At 39.7% G+C, this 25,115-nt stretch overlaps 1 protein-coding gene across 1 annotated transcript; it reads right to left on the bottom strand.

Annotated features, from left to right (window-relative positions):
• Positions 1-1,030: 1,030 nt before the first annotated feature.
• Positions 1,031-23,717, bottom strand: pygma (phosphorylase, glycogen, muscle A). Its single transcript, XM_063012216.1, has 20 exons — positions 23,234-23,717; positions 12,241-12,342; positions 12,052-12,130; positions 11,668-11,771; positions 9,792-9,923; positions 9,590-9,701; positions 9,413-9,495; positions 8,667-8,810; positions 8,439-8,531; positions 7,747-7,893; positions 7,486-7,649; positions 6,715-6,829; positions 5,775-5,876; positions 5,286-5,433; positions 5,139-5,197; positions 4,335-4,476; positions 4,021-4,228; positions 3,247-3,381; positions 2,810-2,876; positions 1,031-2,714 (listed from the first exon to the last, which is right to left on the bottom strand). The coding sequence occupies exons 1-20, from the start codon at positions 23,474-23,476 to the stop codon at positions 2,568-2,570; spliced, it is 2,526 nt and encodes an 841-aa protein (XP_062868286.1). The 5' UTR covers positions 23,477-23,717; the 3' UTR covers positions 1,031-2,567.
• Between the last annotated feature and the right edge of the window lie 1,398 nt (positions 23,718-25,115).

The following is a 25,115-nucleotide window of genomic DNA, read 5'->3' as shown; positions in this document are numbered from 1 at the left end:
GATTAAAGCCCATTATTTGTCCTTTACATAATTATTCAGATATATTTTTATATATTTCATCCTTAATGTAATGATGAACATGATAAGCCAGGGTTTTCCCTGCAAATGTAAATTTGGAGGATCACTAAGGTGTTTTATTTACCCACCAAAATGTCATCTTTATAGAATCTACTGATTAAAAACCTACTACTATTGGAGTATAATACAGTATACCCTCCTGCCAAAGCCACTCACACCCTTCTGAAACAAGAAATCAAGAAAATACCATTAGCCAGTGTTTATTTCTTCTTTCAATACTTTACGTCTCCATGTTTCTTTCTGATTATACAGTTATAAATGTGACAGAGACCATGAGTGTTTTCATTATTAAGGCTGTAGTGCTGTAAAACATTACTCATAATAAGCTCAGGTATTTGGTTGTAGGTCCTTAGAAACAGCTGTTAAAATGCTGCTGAGAGAAATTTAAGAGCATGACTTGTCAGCGTGCTGGCTGATTTTCTATCATTACAAAAAAACACAAACTTCAGTTGAAAAAGGCTTCAGTTTGATACAGATAACAGCAGCCAACACAGACTAACTCATACATCCAAACTCTATCTAATGCTTTGGTGCTTTGCTGAACTTAAGGCTTAAAGTCATATGTCTTTCAATGTAACAACTTCATGAACACAGTATATTGCTGATTTAGCAAGCTATGTTAATACAATTTTGTTATAAATGTTTAGTTTTTTTTAACAGTTATTCTTTCTAAAAGCAAAACAAATGAAGACAGAAAATATGATAACATTAGAAACTAGGTAACCATGCAGCTTTGCCGTATACTGCACAACAAATTACAGCTGGGATAAAACAGCTGGGAGTTTATTAATAATTAACTTTTAATAAGAGAAAATGATAGCTGACCAATAAAAATCATGATTGTCAGATTGCCTGTGTTTCTTTAGCCCTTTTGCTAATACACTTTCTCCTGGACGGTTAACAGTGCGTTAAATAACCAAGAGTCAATACAAGTCAGAGTCAAAACCAAGAGTGTATTAATACAGGAAATTTAATTAAATGAGGTTTATGTGTTCAGAGAGGCTAATACATTGCCAGGAAGGACTTTGACAATTAAGAGGAGTGTGAACAGGGGGAGAATTAAAACAAGTAAAAGGAAAAACAGGACCAATTTACAAAAAACACAAGTAAATCTAAGTTATAATTATGTATTATATTATTATTATTATAAATTTTTTAATTTGAACCCCAAATCAAACATTATAAAAATTCTTACTGTCAGTATTTTGAATTTAAATGTAATTGAATAAGTACATAAATAGGTCAGAATTTCAGAATATAAATTAAAAGTGTTAAGGCTATATAATGTGCTATTTTTTTTTAAATTAAATACATTATTTATTTTTTTTCTTGCATTTTCTCCCCATTTTCCTCCCGATTTAGCGCACTAAATTTTTGTCTTCCGCTGCTCAAAGATACCAGATTGCATCCAGAGAGAGCACGTCGCTGCACCTCCGACACCTGTACAGCCCTGCTCTTCTCGCCCCTGCATTCTGCACAGGCGTCTCTTCCGCCAATCAGGGTCCTTACACAGCGTATGACAGCGTATGACCCCGGTCCCCACCCTGCAGATACGGTGGCCAATTAGTATCTGCTGCAGGCACTGCCAATTATGCCCGCCAGATGGCGCCCAGCTGACCGGTGGCAACACCGAGTTTCGAACAGAGGAGTTCAGAACCTCGGTGCTGGTGTGCTAGGGGAATATCCCGTTGCGCCACCTGGGTGCAGCATTAAATACATTATTTTTAATGTTAAAACTGTAGACACATTTGGAGCTAAAATCCCAGTATTCTGAAATAAATCTCAAATTTATCTTTTTCAAATCTCAAATTTGTGAATACAATCATTTTGAGAGCTATAAAATATTTGACATACTACCACCACACAAACTGTTCTCGTCTCTTCTCTGTTACATTATGTATAACTAGACTTTCATTGTCAGTTTGTAAAAAGTTGCATCATAGAGTTTTCTGCTAATTTGAAAGGCCTGAATACTTAAACTTTTTGTAACAAGTTGATGCCTTTGTAGAAAGCATGTGTATGTTTGTGAGGGGAGAGGGTTTATGACAATAAACAGTGAGTGGACAAGGTATTTAAAAACTCCAGCAGTGCTGCTGTGTCTAATCCACTCATACCAGCACAACACACAGTAACACACCACCACCATGTCATTGTCACTGCAGTGCTGAAAATCATCCACCACCTAAATAATACCAGATCTGTGGTGGTCCTGTGGGGGTCCTGACCACTGAAGAACAGGGTGAAAGGGGGCTAACAAAGCATGCAGAAAACCAGATGGACTACAGTCAGTAATTGTAGAATTTCAAAGTGCTTCTATATGGTAAGTGGAGCTGATGGACAGTGAGTGTAGAAACAATGAGGTGGTTTTAATGTTATGGCTGATCAGTGTAAACAACATTAATAAACAGACAAACATCACCAAATTCATCCTAAACCAAATCTAGGGCTTCATAACTCCTGGTGTTGGGTCAGGGTCAAAGTGAGGTTTATTACGGGTCATTAGGGGCTGGGATCTTCTCCAGACTGGGCTCTACACCCCAAATCTCACGAGCATACTGCGCAATAGTGCGATCACTGGAGAACTTGCCAGAACCAGCGATGTTTAAGATCACCTTCTTGGTCCATTCCTTAGGTTTCTGTTTGAGGAAATAATAATAATAATAGAGATTAAACGTTTATACGGACAATGATCCAGACTTCAACTAGGAGTCACTTAAGTAATTTCACTTGCCTTGTAAAGGGAGTTTACTTTTTCTTGACACTGGATGTAGTCCTCATAATCTGCAAACACTTTAAATCTGGATGAGGTTTGATCAGAAAGAGAGTAGAAATAAGTACAAAATCAGAGGCAAGATGTTTTAAGGAACTCATAAAACAGTGCTGTTGAATTCTCAATTCTGATTGGTCGAAAATGTTTCAATATTTTCTTTAACACAGCTCTAACAAATAGTACCAGTGGATTATAAGGCATAGTTACAGAGTGCACGCCAAAAATCTAAGACCACTATTGATTTATAAGTTCTAAAATTCATGTTTTAAAGATTCAGCATCACTGGCAACCTTAGTCCAATTTCTAGCTTAATCTGGTTAGTACGATCACCTGGACATTTAAATGAGCTCTGCCTCACCACAGCAGCAGTACGGTATAAAAGAAATATTTGTGAATACCTGTCATGGTGCATGAGCATGTTAACAATGCCCTTAAAAAGGTCAGGCTGCTTGGGGCTGAAGAATCCTCCTGCGATCTGGTCCATGGCCTGCTTCAGCTCTGGTATACGGTCATAGTATTCAGATGCATTGTACCTGTGGGGAATATTTAATATTTAAATTTAGAATTTTCACAGATAACACCGGTCGAATTTTCTTAGTTATTTAGCTTAATCCTTATTGTTGTAAAGTCTGGACACTTAAGAAAGAGGAAGAAAGCCACAATCAGGCTTTTGAGAACAAGTACATCAGAAAATTGCTGCATCTTATGGAGAAAGATGATGACCACTGAGCAATTTACAAGATAAACAGAACAGAAAAGGAGCTATTGAATCACATACAGGGACTTCAAAGGGACTAAAAATCTGGCTGCCTTAAGCTAGTAGCAGTTTGGATCTTGTCACAAAATGAAGGTGGCACAACCATTCTGCATGAGAGTCTAAAACCATTGAGTTGGATAAGTATGCAAAAATAGAGAACGTTAGAAGGGGGACTGTATGTGTGAAATAGTATGGGGTTTGGGTCACAGCCCATTTTATAGGTTGACATAGAATCTTGCCAGCCAGGTACTTTGATCTGCCCTATTAGAAACTGCCTTTAATCCTTCAGGTGCACAAAAGGTGTGTAGATAAGTGTTAACAATGTTGCTCACAAGCAAATGTATGCACACAAGCAAATAGCTAAATGTCAAGAATGATGCATATTTAGATAAGAATATTAGAATAATCCTCTCACCCCTTCCTGTCCATGGCCTCTACATCCTCCACTCTCATGCCAAAGATGAACAGGTTCTCCTCTCCAGCCTCCTCGGCCATCTCCACATTGGCTCCATCCATGGTGCCGATAGTCAGCGCACCATTCAGCATGAACTTCATGTTACCAGTTCCAGAAGCTTCTGTTCCAGCTGTCGAGATTTGCTCAGACAGGTCGGCGGCAGGAATTGCTACAGGACAAAAAAGTAGGAAACAGATGATAGGTCAATATTTTTTCTATGCGTAAACAAATAAGATAGGAAAACAATTGCATGATGAGATCAGGGATCAAAGCACCTTTTTCAGCTAAGGTGACTCTGTAATTCTCCAGGAAAATGACCTTGAGCCGGTCGCCCACCACTGGGTCTTTGTTCACCACTTCACCGATGGCTGTGATCAGACGAATGATCATCTTTGCTGTGTGGTAGCCTGGAGCAGCCTGGAAGGGCACGCACATGATCAATCTATGACAAACTATGATGAATCTGCTATTACTATGACCAACTATGAGTTTACAATCATTCAGGTTATTGAAATGTATAAAAACATTACAGTGGGATAAAAACATGCCATAATGAACATGGTACGAAATGCAGAACAACATGTGGGCCAGGGACTGACTACTATAAACATCACCACTTGCTTAAAAGAGCAACAGACTTGACCACAATTTAGTGTGTCTATAAAATAAAGAAACTGTAATTTCCTGCCAGCCATTTATAATAGCTTCTTTAATAGAATTCTGAGCTGATGAAGTGTCATAAATACACAATGTGGTCAAAAGTATGTGGACTATCTATTCCAGAACCATAGTCATGCATAAAAGTAGCTCTGTTTGCAGCTATCACAGCCTCTCTTCTTTTGGAAAGGTTTCGTCATGAAAATTTGTAACCTTTCAGCCAAAAAGCATTTGAGAGGTCAGGTCACATGACATGGTAGTACAGAATGATCCACTATAACACATCACACAGAAAAGAATTTTACATCGTCTGGCTACTAGGGTTAAGGCCTGCCCACTGGTTGTAACCACAAGTATAAAATGAACATGATTCAGATGTACTACACCTCTATTACAGCTGTACCGCTAATGCTAAGGCTTACCTTTCCTCCAATCATTATAGTTCTGGGAGTCCACTGCTTCTTGGGATCCTTCTTGATGCCTTAAACAGATTTACAAGACATGCCACATGTGCTGATGATTTATGGAAGAATGTGAGGATAAGTACGTGATGGAAAAGAATCACTTACGGTTGTAATAAGTGATGATGTGCAGGCAGTTGAGCAGCTGTCTCTTGTACTCATGAATTCGTTTGACCTGGATGTCAAACATGGAATTGGGATTGATTTTCACCTTGTAGTGCTCCTCCAGGTGAGTGGCGAACTTCAGCTTGTTTTCCTACAACAGTGAAAACAGAGCAGCCTAAAATTCATCTCTTGACCATAATAGTAAACAAAAAACAAAGTATTGAATGGATTCTCTTAATGAAAATATTTAAATACTTTTTAAATGGATTAAAGTGTGAATAAAGTAAAAAAATATTGGACGCCCAGTTGGCCCAGAGGTAAGTTACACTGTTCATGCATTTACATTCAGACATAATATCTAGAAAATCTTTTACCAGGGCCTTAATTAAATATTAATATAAAATAATCTTCAGTGCAAAGATATTATACATTGGAAGTCTGCTAAATTAAAACTGGATTAAAACTGTGATTACAGGCTGCCAACGTTCTCACCTGTTTGACTTTGGCGATGTCGCGAATGAAAGCTTCATCATTAACAAAGTTTTCCAGCTTTCTCAGCTGACTCAGGTCTTTGATGAAGTCCTCTCCTATTTTCTAAAAACATAAACACATAGAACTATTTAAAAAGAATAGAAAAGTACATACAAAGCAATAAAAAAGATCAAATTGAATTTGCTGTCATAAGTTTAATGGTTAACTTACAATTATACATTATACACAAATCCAAACAGTAGACTAGGTTAATAACATTCTTAGTTAAATTATAATAATAGTTAGTTCGTAATTGTTAAACAGGTCAAAACAGATCAGTAAAACTTCAGATCAGTAAAACAATGTATAGAGTCTGTCAGCTGTTTCTTTTTGGATGGAACCAAGGCAGCCTGACAGGTAACTATTAATGAAAATGGTCAACCACTGGTGAGAGTTGAGGGATGAAAAAATGCAGCAAAATACGGGAACATCCTTGTAGACTCAGACTGGGGTAACACTTTTAACATGACAATGACAAGTCTCTGAATGTCCTTGAGTGATTAAAAGAAACCAAAGCCCAGATTAAAGCCCATCAAACATCTGAGGATGGCAGATACTTGCCATTCAATCTGACAAGCTTGAGAGGATCTGTCATGATAAATGAAATAAGGTGTGCAAAGACTTGCAGCTATACTTGCTGCCAAAAGTTATGTCGGTTCCTGAGGCTACCACTAACAGGCACTACCGATATTAGCCCCTGTGCCCTCTTAGGATCAAACCCACCCATCTAGCATTAACCTTCATTGTTGATCTTTACATAAATTTCATCTGATATGTTTGGAGGAGTGAAGAATCAAGCATTGGACCCCAAATGCATATGAGCTAATGTAGACTACATGTAGTGTTAATATAAAATGGTGTACGTTTCACATGTCACTGAACTATTCCTATGTGCACTTACCTCTGCAATGACCTCAGCCAGACCAGGGTTGCACATAACAAGCCAGCGGCGTGGGGTGATACCATTGGTTTTGTTCTGGAACTTGTGTGGATCCATCTCATAGAAGTCCTTGAACCTGTTTAGACATTCCACAATGTAAATGTATATAAACCATACATCATATGACCAAAAGTATGTGGACACCTGACCATGAGCTAGCTGGACACCCTTAGGGACAGTGGTAGCCTAGTGAGTAGAGCTTTGGGCTATCAACCGGACGATTCCGGTTCAAATCAAGGCTCTGCTATGCAGCCACTGTTGGGTCCTTGAGCACGGCCCTTAACCCTGTCTGCTCCGGGGCGCCGTACGATGGCTGACCCTGCGCTCTGACCCCAGCTTCCAAACAAGCTGGGATATGTGAAGAAAGAATTTCATTGTACTGTACAACTGTATTTGAATATATGACAAATATCTTATCTTATTCCATGGACCATTTAAAGTGTGTCTGCAGGAATTTGGGGGGGATTCTGTCCCAAGAGTATTTGTGAGGTTAGACATTGATGTTGGATGAGGCCTTGCCTAAAATCGACATTTCAATTAATCCCAAAGGTGTTTAATAGGGTTGATGTCAGGGCTCTGTACTGTCCACTGGATATTCTCTACACCAACTTGTTTGTGGACAGTCTTCAATTTATATAGATCTATGCTTTAATAATAATTAGGAGTGTCCATGTACATTTGGCCATATATTCTATGTGGTACATACATATTGCCTGTTTGAATCATACATACACTGTAGCTTTAAGAATGTCTGAGTGAATCTGAGCTACGCCGTTTACTGCATGGGCGCCAACGATACACATGTGTGCCATGTTGACCCTCTTAATTCCTCCCTCCTCAATTAAGGACATGCGGCACAGACGGTCCATATCACCAGGGAACAGAGAAGCAACACGCTGTACAAAAACACACACACAACATATATAGGAGCTCATTAGGATATGTATCAGTTCCAACTGCAGCAAACCACAATAATGTGATTCCGTGTCTGACCTCCATATGGCGGCGGTTGATCTCATAAATGATCTCCAGGTGGCGTGGTAGCAGATTATGAAACAGGTCAATAGGCCAGCGCTCCAGAGCTTCAGGCAGCACGGTGTGGTTGGTGTAAGCACACGTTCTCACAGTGATATCCCAGGCCTAAATATAACACAACGCATGGCACTAATGAACTACAGCACAATACAGCACAATTAAAAATACCCAGTGTTCCAGTTCCTCCCAAATTCAGTCATCAGTGGGGTTTGGTAAGGATCTAAACACCAAACTTAAGCAAGCTCATTACTTTGGTTATATACCTGTTAGCAATAGGTGAGGCTGAAACATCTGAACTCAACAATTAGGAAAGGCCCCCACATATTTCTATGGCTATTTCATAACCTTACTTTTTTGGCTGCTCCCACAGCAGATCTGGTCTGCATACCTGATTTAGCACAGTTTTTACACTGGGTGCTCCTCCTAATTTTATTCTGACCTGGAACCGACAATAGGAGCACGCTGACAGGTGCACCTCCTAATGGCTAAGCTGTTTCACCACCAACCCCCCTTCCCCATTAGCCAATCACAGTTGTGCAGACGCTTGACCGGCTGACAGCACCTCTGGTCTCAGCAGTAGTGTGTTAACATTCTTTATAATTAAGACTGAAAGGTCAATAACAACCGGTTCCCCTACTGAGTTCTCCTACCTTATCCCATGGCAGCTTCTCGTCATCCACCAGCACCCTCATGAGCTCCGGAATGGCAAGAGCTGGATGAGTGTCGTTCAGCTGGATGGCCACCTGAGGGCACACAAGTACCAGATATGAACAGTGTAAAGCAGCTGACGCAAATGAGAAATAATAGATTTTTTGTTTGTTATAAAGCTAATCAGCAGAGCAAGGTGGTGGAGGATAGAGGTCATTAATCTAACTCACCTTATCAGGTAGAGCGGTGAAGTCAGTGCGTACGATCTCCCTGGACCCAAACTTGGAAGCCTTGAAGCGGCGGATGATGTCCTGGAGCGTGGCAGCCACCACAAAGTACTCCTGCTTCAGACGCAGCTCCTTCCCCTCAAAAAACTGTTCAAAAAACATACATGAACGTTAATGACTCTGTACTTCATGCTTTCTAGATTCTTTTTAACCTGGAAAGTGGCACAAGGTGCTATAGACATGAATAAAAATAATAGCAACAATAATAATAAATAAACACTATAATAATGGTAATAATAATACCAATATAAAATGGTAGTTAATTAGTGTGGTAGTTTATTTTCATGTTGTTTACCAGTACAAATAAATCCTTATTAATATATTATTTTAATATGTGATTAAATGTGTAATTATTAAAAAACTTAAATCAGATTTAATTTAATTTATATCAACTGCTTCATCCTAGTCAGGGTTGAGATGGGTTTGGTTTCACTGGGAAACACTGAGCACAAGGCAGAAGAACCCTGGACAGGGCGTCACTCCACTGCAGGGCTTCGGCCATCCTTCCCTTTTCAGACATAGCCAATCATTCAGACACCCAACCACTCAATAGCACCTCTGAGATCTGGGTCTGAATCGGGTGGGATATCATAATAGACTGGTGAGCCACCCGAGCGCCTATACTGAGGCTAGACAAATGAGCTAAAACAGAGAGAGAGAGAGAGAGAGAGAGAGAAGGATTTACTGACATTGTCGTTGGGATACAGCACTCGAGAGATGTTCTCTGCCAAGTTGCGATCCAGCACAGCCTGAATGTAGCCTCCGACATTGACTAAAACCAAGACAAAGATAATAAGGTGATCGATTCCGTCTCTTCCCGAGCGGCAGACATGGTGTGTGTTAGAGCATAAATCTGTCTGACTTACAATCTTTCAGGTTGAACTCGCATGGAGCCTTGGCTGACCACAGTCTCATTGTGTTTACCACGTTGTTTCGGTAGCCAGGTACAGGAACATCATATGGTAGAGCCAACACCACCTGTCAGTCCAGCAAACGAATCAGTTCTCTTTATAGCACATGGTCTTCAACTCACCCCTAACACAGCCAGTCTCAACGCCCTCTGCTTACCTGAGTATCCACCCACTTCACTCCATCTGGATGGTGCTCTGTCCTGCCAAAAAAGTGCACAGGGCGCATGTACTCGGGACGGGCCTTCTCCCAGGGGTTGCCATAGCGCAGCCAATCATCAGCTTCTTCCATCTGTCAGTTATTAACACGAGTGTTTTTAAAATGTGTTATAATGAAAAATATCTCAGATTTTAAAAATTTTATTTTGCACCTGTAGTCTCCTTAACATAGGGTTGCCAGGTTGAATGTTCGACACTATAGTTTGGTTTGAGTCTTGTATTTGCATACAGCACTTAGCAGACGCTTTTATTCAAAACGACTTACAGTTGCGACTAAATACGATGCCAGCAACTGAGGGTTAGGGTGCATTGTTTAAGGGTCTGAAAATGGCAACTTGGCAGTGGTTGGATTTAAACCAGCAACCTGCTAATTACTAGTCAATTTTCTTATCCACCAGGTTTTAAAAAGTCAAATCATGTGAATTTGGTTGACAAAAATTACACGCACACTGGCCAAAATATAAAATGGTCCTTAGTTATGAAAAGAAAATCAATTTTATTAAATGTTAATAATATTTTGCTTATAACAAAGGGGTATGCCAATTCTGACAAAATGGTCTTATCCACAAAAGACCAGCTTGTCTTCATCTTCAAACACTCCTGTTTTGTTGGTATAAACACTCCTGACCTACACAACTCTCCAGAATCTAACAATCCAATGCAGATGTTTAAATGTAAGGTAAAACTGTTCAGAGTGGAACTCAGCTGAAAGGTTTTACATCCTGCCTACTGCCAACATCTGCTGTTTTCATCGCAACATATGTCTATATGTCTAGTCTGCAAATATAAGATGAACCTGATGACATTTCCAGGAAAGAAAACACAGTTTACAATCTTAAACATGATAAAAACTTTCCAGTAAATAAATGCAGTTCAAAGACTATAAATGTAAGTAAATAAAGCTAAAAAAAAACAGACACACACACTATATGGCTGAAAGTATGGAAACTACCTTCTTATTACAAGAGTGTTCCAGCCTTACCCACTGCTAACAGATGTATAAAATCAGTTATAATAATAAAATTAGGTTTAAATAATAAACTTTGTGGCAAGTGTTTGGGAAAGGCCCTTTCTACTTCATCATGCATCCTTCATTATCTGTACAAATATACAAAGCTAACCAAGTTAAAGTTTGACCAGGTGGCCACTCAGGTGGCGCAGCGATAAAGATACCACTGCAACCAGAGCTGGAATCTCGAATACATCGTATCGAATCTCAGCTCTGCCTTGCTGGCTGAGCGGCCACATGAACAATGATTGGCCTGTTGTTCAGATGGGCGGGACTAAGCCGGATAGGGGTCTCTCTCTGTCAGACTGGTGCAATTACGACCTCTGCTGTATTATGTATAATGTATTATTATTTAAAAAAAAACTTAAAGTAAGATATTAAGACATGTCTGTGTGGATGCCTGGCCGGCTAACAGCAATAGTGGTGCTACGCCACCCGAGTGCCCATTCTTCTTCTTATTATTATTATTATTAATATTGTTATTATTATTACAGTGGTAATGGCAGTAGTAATTTTCAACAATGTATTGAAATGTTTTAATCATTAATAAAAATACATATTATTATTACTCACAAATGCTTATTTAACCAAATGGGCACAAATTCCAGACACGTTCCAATATGTTTTCAAAACACCTTTTCAGAAAAGTGATTATTGTTAAAGTAACAAAACAAGAGGCAACTTCACATTAATGGTCACAGTTTTGGAAAGAAATGTCCAGCAAGCTCACGGTCAGGGGTCTACACAACTTTAGCTATATAGTGTATATGGTTGAACAATCCCATAAAAACATTTGTTTGTAACTTACCTGCCAGCCGTTAACCATTTTTTGGTTGAAGATGCCAAACTCATAGCGAATGCCATAACCATAGCTAGCCAAACCAAGAGTAGCCATAGAGTCCAGGAAGCAGGCTGGCACAGAGGAGGAGAGCAGCAGGGCAGAGATACAAGAAAAAAAGGAGACGATTAAGCAGGTCACGCTTTTTATCTTGGCACCATTTTCAAGATGAATTTTAGTCTAAATTGAACCATTACTGGTAAGTGTCATTAGAAGTGTAATCTATTTCCTTAAAATTGGCCCATCGTTTTAAATTATTTAATCAAAACTGGAGGGTCCAATTTATATTCATTTTAATAATTGTGACAAAGGGGGAATTAGCAATTTAAAGTGAAAGAAAAGCATGGCACATACCTGCCAGACGGCCCAGTCCGCCATTACCCAGTCCAGCGTCTTCCTCAATGTCCTCCAGCTCCTCCATGTCCAGACCCAGCTAACACAAGCACAGAATTGTCACTGATTTTAAAAGATCAACCAGCAAACATACACACTGTATATGTACACTGTACTCTGAAAGTAATTTGGATGTTTCTTGGAATGTACCTGGTACACAGCCTCATCACAGGCGTTCTCCAAGCCCAGGTTCACCATGGTGTTCTGCAGAGTACGTCCCATGTAGAACTCCAAAGAGATGTAGTACACACGCTACATACAGAGAACAGAGCAAAAATTTAAGAACAATTATCTGCTTTTCATACGGTGGTGGGTGAGTAATTCTCTTGGTGTTATTCACATCTTTTTGTAATGCCACCTCATACCCCCTTATACACTATATGGACAAAAGTTTTGGGACACAGAATAATTCATGAGTTCATGTTCATTAAACAGAATAATTCATGTCGTTTTAGCAACACCAATTGCTAACAGGTGTAATAAATCGATCATATAAAGGAAATTATATATAATATATGTATATATGCCTCAGACTTTGCAGTAACATTTAAGAGAAGGTTTTTTTCTCTTCCAGCACGACTGTCCCCTTTGCAAAAAGCAAGGTCTATAAAGACATGAAGTAAAACTCGGTTTAAAGAAACTTCAGTGTCCTGCACATAGCCCTGACCTCAGTGGAACATTAATTGAGGCTTTCTGGACCGACAGCAGTGCCCAGCCATACAAGTGCTGGTTTGACTGAATGGACACAAATTCCCACAGGCATACTTGTGTGTGGGAGAAGCCTTTTCAGAAGAGTGGCTGTTGAATTAGCTGTTTATGAAATGGGATGTCAAGCAAGCTCATGGTCAGGTGTCCAAATACTTTTGGTTATACAGTGTATGTCAATTCTACAAGAAAACTAATGATTTACTGTTCAGGTTTTAAGCTGCCCAAATTCTTTGCTTTGAAAATGAACCAGATCAAAAATGAAGCTCAGGTATTAAATACCAGGTTTATATTTATACATAATTACATTTACCCCCATAAATGGTGTTTGAAGTTCATTTTAAATGGCTCATTTTCAAGCCACATTAAAGCAGAGCTCCTTTGAAGTCTCACTGCTGAGAATGTAATCTTCGGTTAGGTCGTTGTAATGATCACTTCAGAATGATGCTGTCCATTTTGAACTGGGGCTGCCCACAGCACCATTAATAGGGTTGTTCCAGAAAAAGTAATCAGCTCCTCAAGGAGCCAAATGCAACACCTATTTTTAAAGGGAACAACCGATATACATTTGGCTTTTTACTCTTGAGCTACTTTGTACAAGTAACAGCCAATGCATTTACTAACAAATCCAAAAAATTTTTAAATCATTACATTTAGTATTAGCAATTGAGTATTTTGGCTTTAATCATGTTGAAAGCATGTTAATACTGAGGGTACAGACTTCTGAGGGGTTATGGTATAGGCATCATTCCTTAACAATTGGCACCAGTCAATTTATGCATTTTCTCCCCTTTGTATCCCTTTTAGCGCTTCCAGTTGTCCGATTGCGTCATGCTTCCTCTCCACCAATGCCGATCCCCTCTCTGATTGAGGAGAACGAAGCTAACCCACGCCCCCTCAGACATGTGGACAGCATGCTGTATGCATCTTGTCACCTACACTTTGACAAGTGCAATGCGGATCAGCACGGTGTACAGAGAGACACACCCTGATCAATGCACTCTTTTCCCATCTCTGTGCAGGCGCCATCAATCAGCCAGCAGAGGTCGTAATTGCATTAGTTTTGAGAGAGACCCTATCCGGCTTAATCCCACTTTTATCTGAACAATAGGCCAATCGTTGTTCATGTGGTTGCTCAGCCCAGCCGTCAGGCAGAGCTGAGACTTGATACGATGTATTCAAGATCCCAGCTCTGGTTCCAGCGTGTTTTTACCGCTGCACCACCTGAGCGGCCCTAATAAAGGCTTTTGAGTCAAATTTGTCAAGACAGCTCAAAATTCTTCTTCGTTTTCAATGTCAGAGGAGCATGATGTATTTAGTACAGTCATTTAATAAGCTACATTGAGCCAAACACATTGACATTAAATCATTAGACTGTGACATGCTGCCTTGAAACTGGACACAGAACCTGGGTGATAAACTAGCTAGCACATTCACCCAGTGTCAGCGATGAACACAATATGTGGACACCATTAAATAACTTAAAAGCACAGTGGCACAGCTGGAGGGTGGGTGCCACACAGCACCTGTGTCCTATCAACCTGGTTTCAGTCCACATCTCTGTGTGGGTCTGTGTGGGTTTTTCTTAGAGCAAAGAACACCTTCCAAAACAAAGTGAAAGTGAATTGGGTTCACTAAATTTTTCGTTCCAGAGTCAGTAGTGTTTAATTATTTTTCCTGCATGGGCTTGGCGAACTGTCCAGAGTGTATAACTGTCATGAACCCAATGTTTCCAGGTGGCACCAGACCCTCTGCAACCCTGCCCGGAGTGAAACGGTTAGTAAAAAGAAATTAATAAACAAATAACTTAATTAAATCAAGACTTTGATATTAAATTCTCACTTGTATTTATTGATTTTCAGATGTTTACCTGTGACAAATGTTAGCTAATTAATTAGTCATTAGGTAGACAGCTTTTTAACAACCCATTTATTGTAATCAGGGTTGCAGTGGGTCTGGAACCACCCAGAAACACGTTTACTCACTTAATTATACATAGGAACAATTTACTGCCTGTTTTTGTGTTAAAAAGAAAGCAAAGCAAAGCACAGAGGTAAAACCCACACACAGAAAAAAAACATGCCAATTCCTCTTAGACAGTGACCGGTTTGAACCCAGATCCCAGAACCCTGAAGCTATTCGGCACCCACTTTACCAACTGTGCCTTTGTGCTGCCCTAGTGCAAAGTGTGTAGTTTAATACACCAATTTAACACACTTTGTAGTGCACTAGTGTGTGCTTTAGGACACAGCCAAGATTGATAATTTGGGATACTCAGCACTGAATTTTATTTTACACTAATATGACTGGGCACTACTAAAAATAACCAAAAATATGACAATGCAAACTAAAGACTCGGACCATTAAATTTCCACTCTGTCTGCATATGTAAGTGTAGCATTGTTTTTCTGTCATTTTTAGTATTTTCTAGAACCTCATAAGCATAAAACTGAACAATTATCATACATTACATTAAAAGGCCATTTATTTAACATCTAAAGGGAAAAAAAATCAATCAGTGGCCCCATTTAGCTACCCCACCACAACCCTACTACCTACTATGTGGGTTTTTGCAATGCAGTTACTTCAGCTGGTGTGTTTTGCACAGAATTAATAAATAACAGCATCATTTTCTAAATATTTCACATAAATGAAATGATGATATGCTAATTTTATTTTCAAAATCTGTCTGCAAATGTATGATAATGGTTTAGTTAAAAATTAGTTAGTTATATTAGTGCAATGGCTCTCTACTTTTTTGGCCAGTGGCCCCACCACTACCACAGCCCCAAGCACACCCACACCCCTTAACCTTTTTTCTTCTGCTATTTTTATTTATTTATGCATTTTCTCCCCTTTTTCTCTCTTTTAGCACGTCCAATTGCCCGATTGCGTCATGCTTCATCTCCACGAATGCTGATCCCCGCTCTGATTGAGAAGAACGAAGCTAACCCACGCCCCCTCCGACACGTGGGCAGCATGCCGTATGCATCTTATCACCTACACTTTGAAGAGTGCAGTGCAGCTCAGCACTGTGTACGGAGAGACACACCCTGACAGCACTCTTTTCCCATCTCTGTGCAGGCGCCATAAATCAGCCAGCAGAGGTCGTAATTGCATTAGTTACGAGAGAGACCCTTTTTCGGCTTAATCCCACCCATATCTGAACAACAGGCCAATCGTTGTTCATGTGGCCGCTCAGCCTATAGCTGGCAGGCAGAGCTGAGATTCGATACGATGTATTCGAGATCCCAGCTCTGGTTCCAGCGTGTGTTTTTACCGCTGCGTCACCTGAGCGGCCCCCTTTTAAACTGATTTCATAATTTGCTAAGTAGTGCTGCTGCTTCCTTGCATTTATCCAATCTAGAGTCTTTAAAGAAGGAAAAAGTTTTAATCTGTCTAACCCTGACTTAAACCATCTTTCGCACACATGCCCGACGGTGGCGAAAAAGAAAATGCAGTGTGAACAAAGATTATGCAACATACTTATCACAAGTACGTTAACATAAATAGCACTGCAAAGCAAACAGTGTGATCCTGTTGTACATGTCAATGCAAGTTCTTAGTGTTGGGAATATAAACATCAGCACTCACAGGGGAAATAACTTTACCCGTGAATCAGTGCCAAAGCTGTTGTCACTTCCAGTTTCATTGTCAGAGTTAATGTAGAGTTTACAAAGTGTCATACATACAGCTGTACTGCCAAACTAGCTCTGGCTTGGCAGATTTTCATTACACCCCTCTGCCATGGCAGATCAATAAACAGCACTTTTACGTTCTGAGTGTGCTGAATGGTGCACAGGTGTATGTAAACTTGTGACTTCAACTGTATGTTGTTTTATTTTATTAGTTTAATTAGTTTTTATTACATTTTGTTTCTAGAGTTGTCCATAAGATAAAATTTCTTCCCTCTCGGAGACACAGACCAGTATAAAACTGTTGAGTGAGCACAGATAGGGACTGTGAATCAAAGCTGGTGCAGGGGACCTGAGACAGGCATGGCTGGAGCAGAGGAAGGTCAGCGGTGTTGTGTAACGCTGGCATTTTGATCAGAGTAAAAATAACCACACTGAGGTCACCGGCAAAGGTTATGAAGTCTGCATATACGCCCGCACTGTCACAGTAAGAGAACCTGACTCTAGGCCTAATGATGGAAGACTGTAACACCATGAAGCCTTGGAAAAGAAGAACCACGTTGCCTAAGGCAACAAGAATTTGACAGGAATCGACTGTAAGGCGTGAAACTGCGGACAGTGATTTGTTAACCATTAAAAGTGTAAAACTGTAGTAAATTATGCATTTTAATTACCCACTTTTGCACATTTTGAGCACTGCAGGATGTAAAGGATGTATTATATCATTAAAAATACATAAAATACCTAAGTCATTCTAAAGACAAGGGTTGTTGATTGCAGATTTATTATTGAAAATTACAATGTGTCTGTACGCAAAAAAAAAGTATTTTGTTGATTTTTGAAATGAGGAGATGAAAACAAACTCAATTTCCTAACCAGCAAATGTTACTGTACATACACTATATAGACAAAAGTATTAAGACACCCCATTAAAATCATGTGCTTCAGCTATAACAATTGCAAACGGGTGTAATGAATATGAAAATTATATTTTAGGGAAGGCTCTTTCCTGTTCCAATATGGCTATGCCCCTGTGAAACCTTACCTGTGGCCCTCTCACAAAAGTCAACATCTAATATTTGCAAAACAACACATTTTGAAAATAGCTTGTGTGGGATGTTGGTGCCCATTGGAACTACTTGGCCACATTATCCCAAGCAGCACTTGTTGAACATGTCTGGCCAACTGTTAAGTGAGTGTATCTGTTATAGTTTGGTGTTGTGTGGCAGCCATTGGCACAGGAAACACTCGTAAAGTGCATCAGAAAATCTTCAAAGCAAACTAAAGCTAAAAAGATGCTGGTGCACAACAATTTAAAACACACTTCAAAAATTAAACAATCAAACAATTAAAAAAATATGCAATTTGGTTAAGTTTGCAAAACTTTTCAATGTAACTGTATATCCATCAGACTTAACTGAGGTGATTTTTATATCCGCCAGCTTGTATATGTTTCTGTAGTGACCTTTCATCAAGGCAATGACTTCTGACATTTGCTGCAAAGATATCTTAAACTTTCAGTCACCTTAAACTTGGCTGCAGAGAAAGGTCAGAGGTGCTGGAATGACACTGCGATTATCTGTCTTTAATAACCAGACAAAAATAAACCCACCAGTACTGGCAACCCAAAGAACTGCACTTCATCAATATTACTTTTGATCTACATTATGAACAGCTTGAATGGTAAACTGATACCAACACACGGCCAGTATGAATTTAATTCGTATCAAGTGGATAAAAAGCTATGTACTGTAAATCTGTTTTTATTTTGCACTATCAGCATGAATCTTAATTAGAAACTCAAAATGGCACAGTGGCAAGCAAGTATTATAGGTGTTTCTTAGGTGTTTGGTATGTTTTTTGTCCATGTGGCATGCAGAAGGTGGTCTGGCTGCTCTATAATGTCAGGTGTGATGGAATCAGTGAATGTTTGTTTGTTTTATTGGGATTTTAACGTCATGTTTTACACTTTAGTTACATTCATGACAGGAACGGTAGTTACTCATTACACAAGATTATTCAGTTCACATAAGGTTATATCAAACACAGTCATGGACAATTTTGTATCTCCAACTCACCACTTGCATGTCTTTGGACTGTGGGAGGAAAACGGAGCTCCCGGAGGAAACCCACGCAGACACAGGGAGAACATGCAAACTCCACACAGAAAGGACCCAGACCGCCACACTTGGGGATCGAACCCAGGACCTTCTTGCTGTGAGGCGACAGCGTTACCCAGAGCCACCGTGCCGCCCGAATCAGTGAATGTGTGACTCCCACAATTATTTTCTAACATATAGTTTTGGACTATATGTTTTTGATTTAAACTAGAACTTACGCAACCCTGCAAACTAGATTTAAAACACAATTAATACAAAACTAATATTTATAATGATTTTTTTTCTGTAGTAAAGATGAGGATGAATGACAAGTATACACTAGTAAAATGTATATTAAAGATTTCCTGATTGCTGAAGGTGGAAATGATACTTGAACTGTTATCTGCATATCAAAATGCTTATCTGACATGTGTTCCACCTGTAACATTTTCTACAGTATGGTCTTAAATATAACATTTAAGCTTCCCCAGAGAAAAACAAGCCACAGAAGCTTTCAGAATGCTAGAAGTAACATTTTTCCTCAAGAGCTAGAGAAGGTCAGGAATGGATAATTATGGCAGCATTAATCCGAATAAATGCCCTAATTAGCAAATGCCATGAGATGAAAAAACCTAATAGTACTTAATAACACACTGGATGCCAACCACAAGGGAACGAAGTGTTCTTGGAATAACCTTTTACTCATCCACATGAAAATTACTTTTCTGTTTTTTTTATTTCTTTTTTAATTTATTATTAGTGCAAATAAACACCTAAATTGAGATTTTACGCTTTTATTTCTGAGCCAGCAACCCAAAAAGAATATAATGTCATGATCAAATTGCACATTTCTACAAGTGTGAGCAGTTTCATAAAAAAGCATTCAAATCATTACGGCTGATTGTGTGATAGTGTTAACATTTGTAGCCTAAATTAGGACTGTATGACCTTAAGAAATCTTAGATTTGTGTGAACAGAACATTTGATGGGAAGGTTGTGTTGCAGACTGCTTTCACCTCACCCATCAGCACCAAAACCAACAGCTGAATGGGTGCATGTGTAGTTTAATGCACTAGCCCACCAATTTAAAGACCTGGGATCAAGTCTCAGCAATGCCACTGACATGCTCGGGTGCTTTATGAACACAAGTGTCTGAGGGATGGAAGGTTGGAGGGAAAATCACCTCTTGTTGATGCAACAGCTTGGGTGTCATGCAGGTACAGGAACTGTAATGTGCAATTAAAAATGACCAAGCCAAGCATGCATCATGCACTGCTGACTTAACAGATTGGACTGTTTTTACAAAAACACTATACTTGGGGTGACACTGTAACAGAGCTGATAAAGTGTACCACACAGTGACAAGCCTGGCCTTTGGGCACCTTTTATAAGGTGTTCTGGACTGACCATGAGAATCTGGCATACATTCAAGATGCCAAGTGAGTTACAAACTCTCCCTAGTAAAAGTCCCTCCTGTCCCACACCAAGTACCCCTGGACCCACCATGAACCTGACAAATTTAGACTTGGGTGACCCCTGTGAGTATACTGATGGTCCCTATATACATTTCAAGCCAATTCATTAACCCATTTTAATACCTTCCAAGTACTTAGAGGTCAAATCAATTATATCCCAAAAAATTCCAAAAATCAGAGTTCAGTGGTTCTGGTGTCCTCATCCCAGAGACAGTAAGTCCATGCAGGAATACACCCGGGATAAGGTGCTAATTAATTATAGTGCACAACTTACAACTTACACATTTACTTATTTATTCACACATAGAGGCAATTTAAAGTAGTCAATCTGCAACGTGGAATTGCTTGCAGGCGGCAACTAGAGACAGATCACTTTGCCAAGTTGCTGTGTGACACCCATTAAACTGAGGCACCATGCCACCCGACACTTAAACATTTTAGACTTATTATACTTTGACATTTAATTTACATGTATGTAACAAAGTAGATATGATGAACAAGATTATACAATGCTATTTACTTTTATCTTTAAATCTGTACTTTACTAAATGCAAGGGTGCCAACAATTGTGACGTGGTTTTGATTAAAATGTGAAATTGAGCTAAATAACACAAGGACAGTAAGACATGTTGGCACAGCTGGTGGGGTTGGTGCCACACTGCAACCTAAGTTCTGAAGACCTGGGTTCAATTCTTATTGCATGTTTTCCCAGTGTTTGTGTGGGTGTTATCTGTTGGTCCTGGATTTTGTAAAGTTGCTTTGAGACAATGTCTATTGTAAAAAGCGCTATATAAATAAAGTTGACTTGACTTGACTTGACTTGTTATTCAGGTACTTCATTTTTCTCTTCCAAAACATGCGAATGCTGGATTGTTTATTTTAAATTTTAAATGAGTTTGCAGGTCATTGTTGCCCTGTGGTTGATTGGCATTCTATTCCATAGGAAGATCCCGTCCAATATTCAGTAGTTGTATAATCATATATTGTTGTAATTATATAACAATAATATATATATATATTATATAATGTACATACATATACATGTGTGTATATATACACACATACATACATTCAGGTACTTCATTTTTCTCCTCCAAAACATGCAAACTGTGGATTGGTTATTTTAAACTTCACTTTTGTGTAAGTGGGTGTGTAGGTGTGATCCAGTGCAATATGAAGTAGTTAGTTAAAATTATATAACAATAATATATATTATTATCATGTATATATATATATATATATGTATATGTGTGTGTGTGTGTATATACTGTATATATATACACTGTATATATATATATATATATATATATATATATATGTGTGTGTGTGTGTAGTGTGTGTGTATATATATATATATATATATATATATATATATATATATATATATATACACACACACCTACAGTGTATCACAAAAGTGAGTACACCCCTCACATTTCTGCAGATATTTAAGTATATCTTTTCATGGGACAACACTGACAAAATGACACTTTGACACAATGAAAAGTAGTCTGTGTGCAGCTTATATAACAGTGTAAATTTATTCTTCCCTCAAAATAACTCAATATACAGCCATTAATGTCTAAACCACCGGCAACAAAAGTGAGTACACCCCTAAGAGACTACACCCCTAAATGTCCAAATTGAGCACTGCTTGTCATTTTCCCTCCAAAATGTCATGTGACTCGTTAGTGTTACTAGGTCTCAGGTGTGCATAGGGAGCAGGTGTGTTCAATTTAGTAGTACAGCTCTCACACTCTCTCATACTGGTCACTGAAAGTTCCAACATGGCACCTCATGGCAAAGAACTCTCTGAGGATCTTAAAAGACAAATTGTTGCGCTACATGAAGATGGCCAAGGCTACAAGAAGATTACCAACACCCTGAAACTGAGCTGCAGCACAGTGGCCAAGATCATCCAGCGTTTTAAAAGAGCAGGGTCCACTCAGAACAGACCTCGCGTTGGTCGTCCAAAGAAGCTGAGTGCACGTGCTCAGCGTCACATCCAACTACTGTCTTTGAAAGATAGGCGCAGGAGTGCTGTCAGCATTGCTGCAGAGATTGAAAAGGTGGGGGGTCAGCCTGTCAGTGCTCAGACCATACGCCGCACACTACATCAAATTGGTCTGCATGGCCGTCACCCCTGAAGGAAGCCTCTTCTGAAGTCTCTACACAAGAAAGCCCGCAAACAGTTTGCTGAAGACATGTCAACAAAGGACATGGATTACTGGAACCATGTCCTATGGTCTGATGAGACCAAGATTAATTTGTTTGGTTCAGATGGTCTCAAGCATGTGTGGCGGCAATCAGGTGAGGAGTACAAAGATAAGTGTGTCATGCCTACAGTCAAGCATGGTGGTGGGAATGCCATGGTCTGGGGGTGCATGAGTGCAGCAGGTGTTGGGGAGTTACATTTCATTGAGGGACACATGAACTCCAATATGTACTGTGAAATACTGAAGCAGAGCATGATCCCCTCCCTCCGGAAACTGGGTCGCAGGGCAGTGTTCCAGCATGATAATGACCCCAAACACACCTCTAAGACGACCACTGCTTTATTGAAGAGGCTGAGGGTAAAGGTGATGGACTGGCCAAGCATGTCTCCAGACCTAAACCCAATAGAACATCTTTGGGGCATCCTCAAGCGGAAGGTGGAGGAGCGCAAAGTCTCGAATATCCGCCAGCTCCGTGATGTCGTCATGGAGGAGTGGAAAAGCATTCCAGTGGCAACCTGTGAAGCTCTGGTAAACTCCATGCCCAGGAGAGTTAAGGCAGTTCTGGGAAATAATGGTGGCCACACAAAATATTGACACTTCAGGAACTTTCACTAAGGGGTGTACTCACTTTTGTTGCCGGTGGTTTAGACATTAATGGCTGTATATTGAGTTATTTTGAAGGAAGAATAAATTTACACTGTTATATAAGCTGCACACAGACTACTTTTCATTGTGTCAAAGTGTCATTTTGTCAGTGTTGTCCCATGAAAAGATATACTTAAATATCTGCAGAAATGTGAGGGGTGTACTCACTTTTGTGATACACTGTACATACATTCAATGGCTTTTTATATTTACTCATCTTTACCAATTGTGTGCCAATTATTCTGCACCTCACTTTATTTATGATAGATATAAATTGGATTGAATAAACTGGCCAAGGATTATAGGTACATTCCATGTATACTTTATAAACTTAGAACTAAAAGTAGTACCTGGTGAACCTCACTTACTTTTGGGTCTTTCTCATAGTAGTGTTGCTGGGTTCGGATCCACCTGCCCACCAGGTGATCCCTCACTGTGTTTGCCAGGGCGAAGTAGTAATCCCGCTTGGTTGACACATTGCGGTCTTTAACCAAAGTGAAGTGCAGGTGTCGGTTGAAGTTGTTCTTCAGGTCCGCCACATTCTCCACACCGGCGAGACCCCTTACCGAAATCTGTTTTCTTTTTTCATGGTCCGACAGAGGCTTCGACATGATGTCCGACCGTGAATGAACCAAAATATCGTGAACCCACACAGAACCGCTCGCAGCTGCCTCTGAAGCTGTCACCACAACGCGGCTTCTTCCCTGCCAGCTCCCTGATTTAAAACCACTCAATTAATATTCATTAGAAGGCGGGGGGATTAACCAGGCGGGGTAGGTTCCTTTCCCCGCTACATTAGCTTTATTTAGGGGGTAATGGTGCCACAAGCCTGTGGGGCACTATAGGTTTACAGTAAGTATACGTCTACCCTTATATCTATGTTTGCTCCTAGCAATAACGGTCACTCCAGTGAACTACATTTCCCATGAGCCCTCGCTTCTTGACTGTCAGTCACACCAAACCAGGCAAGGGGGACATTAATAGCCACTGTAGCTCGTCCCAAAGGCCATGATATTTGGAAGGCATGTTTACTAAATGTCAGAAGCCAACACCCCTTTATTAACGACCACTGGTCCTGTTCCCAAAATCTACTGTAATGAAAACGTGCCAACAGCAAACTAATTAAAAACAAAAAGAAGGATCATAGTCTGCAAAGCACATGGATAATGAAATATAGTGCACCACTGATCATTATTAATATTATATTACCAAAGGATTACACTACATGTTTCATAAGATGTAATAAAACTACATTTGACACTACATGTTGCATACAAAGTAATCAGTAGTCTATATAAGTGTTCATACAAGGTTAAAAATAACACCTGACACACACAAACATCACATTTGAAACCATGACTTTTTGTATATACAGATGGGTCCCCATTGCTGTTTTCACATGCACCTTGCTTCTGGAATGTTCCTTTTTTAGATTTTTACTAACTGCTTAGTCCTGGTCACGATTGTAGTGGGTCTGGCTGCGACCAGAAACATACAAGACACACCCAACACACCCATTTTTTAAAAATTGAATAGCCATTTTAAAGGTACTGCTTTCTCACTGTGACATTTGCTGAAGTTAAACAGTGTTGCTGTTAAGATGAGTGTTTGCTGTCTTATAATTAAAGGTCACATTTGGTTATTTATACTCCTTACACTGACATTTATTGCTTTAATGTTCATAATTCTTTCAGTTTAAAATAAAACCGAAGTAATTTAATGTCCCCCATATATTGCATATTAATGCCCCCCATATATACGCCGATCAGGCATAACATTATGACTACCTTCCTAATATTGTGTTGGTCCCCCTTTTGCTGCCAAAACAGCCCTGCAACTGTGATGCACTGTGTATTCTAAAACCTTTCTATCAGAACCAGTATTAACTTCTTCAGCAAACTGAGCTACAGTAGCTCGTCTGTTGGATCGGACCACATGGCCCTTTGCTCCCCACGGGCATCAATGAGCCTTGGCCGCCCATGACCCTGTCGCCGGTTTACCACTGTTCCTTCCTTGGACCTCTTTTGATATATACTGACCACTGCACACCAAGAACACCCCACAAGAGCTGCAGTTATGGAGAGGCTTTGACCCAGTCGTCTAGCCATCACAATTTGGCCCTTGTCAAACTCGCTCAAATCCTTACGCCCACCCATCTTTCAAGCTTCTAACACATCAACTTTAAGGATAAAATGTTCACTCGCTGCCTAATATATCCCACCCCCTAACAGGTGCCGTGATGAAGAGATA

The sequence above is a fragment of the Trichomycterus rosablanca genome, chromosome 16 (genome assembly GCF_030014385.1).
Source record: "Trichomycterus rosablanca isolate fTriRos1 chromosome 16, fTriRos1.hap1, whole genome shotgun sequence".
Classification (NCBI taxonomy): domain Eukaryota; kingdom Metazoa; phylum Chordata; class Actinopteri; order Siluriformes; family Trichomycteridae; genus Trichomycterus; species Trichomycterus rosablanca.
Note: the sequence above shows the minus strand (reverse complement) of the source record. Positions and strands in the feature narration are given on the sequence as shown.

Bases quoted from the DNA above. Each gene is read 5' to 3' on its own strand.
- pygma (XM_063012216.1), bottom strand. From the start codon at position 23,476: ATGTCGAAGCCTCTGTCGGACCATGAAAAAAGAAAACAGATTTCGGTA. The intron at 9,702-9,791 runs GTAAGCAGAGGG...CTGGACTGACAG, and splicing joins TGAAGTGGGTGGATACTCAG to GTGGTGTTGGCTCTACCATA. The intron at 5,434-5,774 runs GTGAGAACGTTG...TCACTGTTGTAG, and splicing joins ACATCGCCAAAGTCAAACAG to GAAAACAAGCTGAAGTTCGC.